The sequence below is a fragment of the Ptychodera flava genome, unplaced genomic scaffold (assembly GCF_041260155.1).
Source record: "Ptychodera flava strain L36383 unplaced genomic scaffold, AS_Pfla_20210202 Scaffold_39__1_contigs__length_1403739_pilon, whole genome shotgun sequence".
In the NCBI taxonomy this organism is placed as follows: Eukaryota; Metazoa; Hemichordata; class Enteropneusta; family Ptychoderidae; genus Ptychodera; species Ptychodera flava.
In genome coordinates this window covers 1,391,311-1,398,239 of record NW_027248361.1, presented here as the reverse complement: position 1 = coordinate 1,398,239, position 6,929 = coordinate 1,391,311, and the positions used below count along the sequence as shown (strand labels likewise).

Here is a 6,929-nt window from a genome sequence, read left to right as displayed (position 1 = left end):
TGACTTAATAAGCTAATCCGCTGATACGCTCAGTCATTAACAAGTTGGCAATGTGTGCGCAGCAATTGGAGTGGTATGTGCACTGGTTGAAGAGGAGATAAGGAATTGGAAACACAGTCAGACAGTTTGGAGTCGAAAGCTTTATTTGAAATATCACAGTCAAAATTAATAAAATCAAATATTAAAGGTAAACCGTTGCACGAAGAAAACCTCCTCCCCACCCCAGGGGACTTTCATCTGCCCCCTGTGGTTATTTCTCGATCTCTCATTCAACTCTTTGTTCTTGGCAGACGTTCAGATGACATTCTCAACTCACCTGCTACAAAAGGCGCCGCCATGGAAGTGCCTGATAGATAAGCATAAGAAGACGTGGTGAATGGGGAGGCACTGTATGCGCTGTAGATATCAACACCTGGAGCAAATATATTGACGCTGCTTCCATAGTTAGAAAATGACGCTTTGTAGTCCAATGAATTGGTGGCACCGACTGTGACAACCTGTGACCAATATCAACACAAAAAGAAGATAATAATAATATTTGTCTGTCTGTCTGTCTGTCTGTCTCTCAGTCTATCTCTCTGTCTGTCTCTTACCGTTTTAAAGTGCTACAAGAAAGTGACTATAAGTTCTCTCTCTCTCTCTCTCTCTCTCTCTCTCTCTCTCTCTCTCTCTCTCTCTCTCTCTGTTCACAAGTGTTGCAAGAAAGTGATAATGTTCTCTCTCTCTCTCTCTCTCCTCTCTCTCTCTCTCTCTCTCTCTCTCACACACAACACACACACACACACAAACACACACAATCAATGAGCCAATTAATATCGTCGAATATAGCATACAACTTTAGACCTTGCTGTATGGCTGTTATTGATCCATGACCATAGGAATTCAACACCCGGACACTCCACAGGTCTGCGTTACGGGCGACGCCGTAATTTTTTCCGCCAGCGATGCCAGCGACGTGCGTTCCGTGACCGCGATAGTCCCATCCCTGTAGAAAATATTTCCAATAGTTTCATTGTCATTATTTCGCTCTTTCAGTTCTAACAAGCAAGCGGCGGTAGGGATACAATCATTATCTGTCGCAGAAATAAGCTTTCGTACCGAGACTAGGAATTGAGCAGATTGAGAATCACATGAGATCATGTTCGTCATTATCATGGTTATCCTTGTTGTCAACATCGTCGTCGTCACCGTCGTCATCATAACATGCACCATCATTATCTCAAAGAGTGATGGCCAATGCTGGCTCAAAATTAGTGTACAAGTGTCAACAGTTCGAGGCCATGATCAATGTCACGTCACGTACTCACCCCTCCTCCGAAAGTAAGAAGTGATGTCAGGTTTCACGAAACCAGTCAGAACATCCTTCACCACACGAGTTATACTTGCTATTGACATTCTCCACGGTCACCAATATGGGAGATGCTCATTAATATTCGAATCGATACTTCCATATCTGGTGATGAGGCGGGTGGTGTAGCATCGTGGAAAGCGGGTACACTGAGAAAAAAATTGGGTGATTCTGACAGAAAAATGGTAATGAGTTACACCACATTAATTATAACAGGACAAAGATCTTGAAACCGATTTCAATGCACGTATTCTAAATTGTATCAGCTTGCGTGAATGAGAGTATTGAACGAAGAAAACTCTAATTTCTTGGGACCTTAGAAAACAATATAAAGGACACTACAAGAACATATCAAAGTGATGATTTTATTAGAAAAGGTGAAACACTGACCGACCGGTAGACATGCAGATGGATACACTGATGCCACACTGTCGATGAACAGACATCCAGATACATACATACATACATACATACATACATACATACATACATACATACATACATACATACATACATACATACATACACACAAGCAGGCTAACAATCTTGAATATTGCGAAAGGCGACCAGCAGTAGTGCGTTGGTAGTGTCTAGACACATAAAGTTATCAAAGTCTATTTATTAAATACTTTACCAAAATAACAACGGAATACAAATCCTGTATCTGGTCAGCTTCACTTGGCGCGTTGTACAAGGTGGCCATGCCATTTTAAGCATGTTTAGTAGTGATAGACCCGAACACGTCGCTAGCGTCAAGTACTATTTCGGGCTCATCCTCTTGCTGTCCATGACAGGCGGTGACGGTCAGCAAAGCGATGACAAAAAACAATGTCTTCATTCTGACAGGAAACAAAAATGTGGAACACCTTCAAAGTGACACCTTCACGTCCACTGGACAAAGAGAAAGCATGCTGTATGTTGGTGAAGGGTCAGGAAACAGTGTGTACTTAAAGCCAGGAAACTTACGAGTAACTCATTGCAAAGAACCTTGGAAATGAGATAGTGAAACGGGATTGTTTTGACAATAACATATCATTTGCGAACATAATTGTCTTTGTCTTCGTTATTAGCATATGTTAATATGGCAACATCGAAACAAAAATTACGTGAAATTGTTTGCACGACACCAGGGAATGTTCAACCTCGTCAAATCTTGTCGAATGTCTCACCGTGTATAGATAGATGGGAAATACAAAAGTTGCAAGAGTGATTTCAAAACTCGATAGTGAGAGGAAACGAACGCCGTACCTTACAGATCTTCGGCTTCAAATCTTGTGACAACGGATGCTGTGGGTTGCAATGCTTTCACTTCATTGTAATCCTCTGTTTATAAAGTTTTACCGCCTGCTTACATCATCACAATCACAGACAGAGGACCGGTCCGTCCGCTGTCCATATTAAAATCGACGTATGTTCACTTCTTTGAAAATGCCGCCACTTCAGGAGGCTAAAATGAAACCACATTTCTGCCGCTTCGTATTATCCTGAGTGACGTGCACTTTCATAATCATCTTAAAAGTGTCTGTCTACCGATTGCATCACTTCGATTGGTGTTGCATTGTACAACTTTATGGTTCGATACACAGGGAAATTCTTCGTTTTTTTAGTCCATCCAATACAACAGGGAAAACCATCAAAACAAAACTTTAGGAAAAAAATCTAGGAATTCACATTCATCGGCCACCAACTGCAAGTATATGCTATGAATCAGAAAAGTAATATGAGCACACGATGGAAAAGATGAGCTAAAAACCAATGTACTTGAAGGAATTTGTCGACATAAACAGGTTTTTGAAAAAAAAACCCACATTTTTAATAAGCGTCACACCGCTTTAGGTGTATTAGATTCAGGGGGGATTGCTAGCGAGTGGGCATTTTTTAATCACAGAACACCATAAGCAGTGTAGAGTGCCTTTTTCAGACAAATTACAATTGATTTTAAGATAGAAATTTGTGAATCTTAATGATTTTAGCACTGTGTTGCAACAGTTATTCTGCAGTATCAACCTGAGGCCAAGAAAAATAAAAAGTTTGTTTCTCATCCTAGACATACTGCAAAAATGATGCGGTAGCACGGGTTTTTTTCTCTCGTTTTTGTATTCTCCAACCAACTACGCGCAAAAAATATGATTAAAACAACATAGGAATATAATGCACGCAGAGATAAATGCACAGCAATGTTGCTTTAGTATTTCTGTATAGCAGCAGTTCTGTGGTTTGATTTTAGCAATGCATAGTTTTGACAGTTTAATAATATAACAGTGACATATGTTGTACAGTTCTGAATGGAATGTTCGTGTCAGTTATTTTGTTTACAGTTCTGTTTTATACAGCACTATGTTATGCACTATTGTTGTGCATTTTTGCAGGTTTTTTTTCATTTTATTTCTGCATGAGCAGAAAAAAAAGTTGACGCAGCGGGTCGGAATTGACGCGCGCGAGGATGAGAAACAAACTTGTTATTTTTCGCGGCCTAACTCTAGTTTCACCTGGGTGATAGTGTCATGTGATCATCAATATGGATGTGTATTTTGCATAAATTATTATGTAACTTAATAATAGGAATATCCCCATTAAGGGTTTATTATAAATAATGTGGCATATTGCTTTTTATTATGTGATTGATAAGATTTTTCAGCTTCATAACAAACAGGTGTTTCCCAGAGTATCTTTCTATATCCCCTTTCTCCTAAACACTACCATCCGTCTGTCCATTTTAATATCACAGCACCATCCATACGAATGTCTTGTCTGTAACCGCATTAGGCCGCCAGACAGACCGTACTTTACGCAGTGCATAGAGCTATCTGCAAATTATTCATAGTCCCTGTCTAGCTTCCAACTATTCTGTTTACCGATGCCTCCCAACCTATGTCCAGAAACCTTAATGCTTTCGTGCATTCATTCATTCATTCATTCTCTCACTCACTCACATCATTGACTCATTAATTCATTCGTTCGTTCATCCATTCATTCATTCGATTATTCAAGACATTTCTCAGCTCCAGAATCGGTCATGATGAACTTTTTAAAAGAGCAGTAAAAAAATAAAAACAGAAAGTACTGTGCCCTTCGTTTCAAACTATTATCGCCAGACCCAGATGACCAACAAAGATTCTAGTGAAAACTGAGTAATTCTACAATAATTGGTTTGATGGTTTTTAGGTTTCTTTAATTGATCCGTTGATCTATCTTTAAGTGCGTCTGAATTCAACCTTTCACTTCTATAGCGAGCATCAAATATCCCATTTTTCGACCTTTCATGTTCATCCAAAAACCGAGTCGAGAAATCATCTATCAATCCATCTGTCTGCCGTCGACTCACTCATCGGTTTGTCCATCATTTCATCAATTGATCTGTCACTGTAAAGCACCATTGAACACTGCTGCGTTTTGAAGTTTGGCGCTATAGAAATCCATTTGATAGACTGATTGATCGATATATCTCTGTCTGGTCATATATAAGTCCGAATGCCTATCCATCCATCCATCCACCCATCTGTCCATCCGTCCATCGATCCATCCATCCATCCATCCATCCATCCATCCATCCATCCATCCATCCATCCATCCATCCATCCATCCATCCGTCCATCCATCCATCCATCCATCCATCCATCCATCCATCCATCCACCCACCCATCCATCCATCCATCCATCCATCCATCCATCCATCCATCCATTCATCCATCCATCCATCCATCCATCCATCCATCCATCCATCCATCCATCCATCCACCAATACATTTGATGACAAAAATCAATAAATTCCCCCTCATGACCAAATCATCTGTCGCCCTCTTGATTTGATGACAAATTTGAACTTGACACACACAAATACACTCTCTGTCTCTGTCTCTCTGTCTCTGCCTGTCTGTCTGTCTGTTCTCTCTCTCTCTCTCTCTCTCTCTCTCTCTCTCTCTCTCTCTCTCTCTCTCTCTCCTCTCTCTCTCTCTCTCTCTCTCTCTCTCTCTCTCACGCGCGCGCCCGCGCGCACACCTGCATCTTTTCATCCAAACATCAAATACCCCAGAAGTGAATTATTGCTATGTATTCAGGAAAAACAGTTATAGCATAAAAACATAACCTCGGATGCTGAAGAACAATTAACATTTTTCATTTATTTTCAAGGTATTTCAAGATCTAACGATTCTTGTTCAGCTTAGTTGTGAACGTGTTTGATGTATAGCCACCCAACAGAGAAGCCAGCATAAACATTCAAATTTATTTAATTGTTTCTTTATTTGTTTCTTTTTTTTTGTTTGATTGTTTGTTGTGCCGGTCGTTTTGATTCCTATTTCGTGTATACAACATTTTTCGCCACACATAGGATGAGTACGTGTACACAGAATCTGCGTTAAAATTTCCCCGAATTCGCTCGCAGGATGAAGCTTCAATGTTTTGAATATGTTAGCTGACTGGATATACTGTCCATTACAGACCATTTTTCCCAATACAATATTGTACTTTTCCATGAGAAAGAATGCACTTCAGTCGCTGAGCACACATTTCCTCTCATTTTATCTCTCCCATTGAATGCACGGAGCATATACATGATTTGATAGATCGGAGAATGCAGTGTCGGAGAATCAAAGAGAGGTTACCGCACATACTGTACGTCGGGTGGCAGATTGCTCATCGTTGTTTGTGAGATATCACAGACGAGGTAGAGACGAGGTAAGTTGTGTTAAATCCTGGTGCAAACAGAATCTATAATTTTACATAGACAATAAATGATCATTTAATTGTTGTAATGATCCAATCAAGACATTTCTATGGACTCTATGGGATTGGTAACAAGCGTTGATCTCTGCTTCTGCTTGCTTATTTTGGTGGCATGAATACTTCGGTGAAGACTTGGGTGATGTGCGGCAGGAATTTATTGCAAGACTGCATATTACTTGGCCTATAGTGCGTCAGTAAAATTCACCACTGTTCTAGGGAGTATGCTTATATTCATATATAGTGAAAGGCGGCGTATGGTGCTTCAGTAAAATTCACCACTATTCTAGGGAGTATGCTTATATCCATATATAGTGAAAGGCGGCGTATGGTGCTTCAGTAAAATTCACCACTATTCTAGGGAGTGTATTTATATCTGTGAACAGTGAAAAGAACCCTTAGACAAGCACCGAATGGTGGAAGATGGGCACAGTGTCCTCAGACACGGATTTTAGGCTTTAATACATCTGTGTTCGCACTACAAGTCTCTTACGATTCTTGATATGCCAATACTGACTCATTGCCCCTAAATTTATGTCTCGTGACTGCTGTGGCTGCTATTTCATCACATCTTTTCTCATCTCGTAAAGACTTTTTCACGTCCAGTTCACTGCAATTCACTTCTTCACACGCATATCGCTCTCCGTAAACTTTAAGATATCTCGGCAGACTATAACCTTTTTCCAGCATGACATCAATTATCAACCTATCCCCAGTTTGTGACGCAATCTCAGAACATCATATCGTTTTACGGATTGAGGTATTCAATAATCGATAATTGCAAACTCTTCTCTCGATTATTATCAAGCAAATGACAGTACAGGGTGGTTTTAGCAGTATGGAACTGATTTCTACAGTG

The 6,929-nt window shown here is 40.1% G+C and overlaps 1 protein-coding gene across 1 annotated transcript in view; it reads right to left on the bottom strand.

Moving 5' to 3' along the window:
• Window positions 1-269: 269 nt before the first annotated feature.
• The window catches only part of LOC139127915 (extracellular serine proteinase-like), a 10,944-nt gene continuing 4,284 nt past the window's right edge, over window positions 270-6,929 (bottom strand). The window contains exons 4-5 of the mRNA XM_070693770.1: window positions 1,099-1,103; window positions 270-497 (exon numbers count right to left, since the gene is read on the bottom strand). Coding sequence (XP_070549871.1) covers window positions 270-497; window positions 1,099-1,103 — 233 coding nt within the window. The remainder of the gene's footprint in view (window positions 498-1,098; window positions 1,104-6,929) is intronic.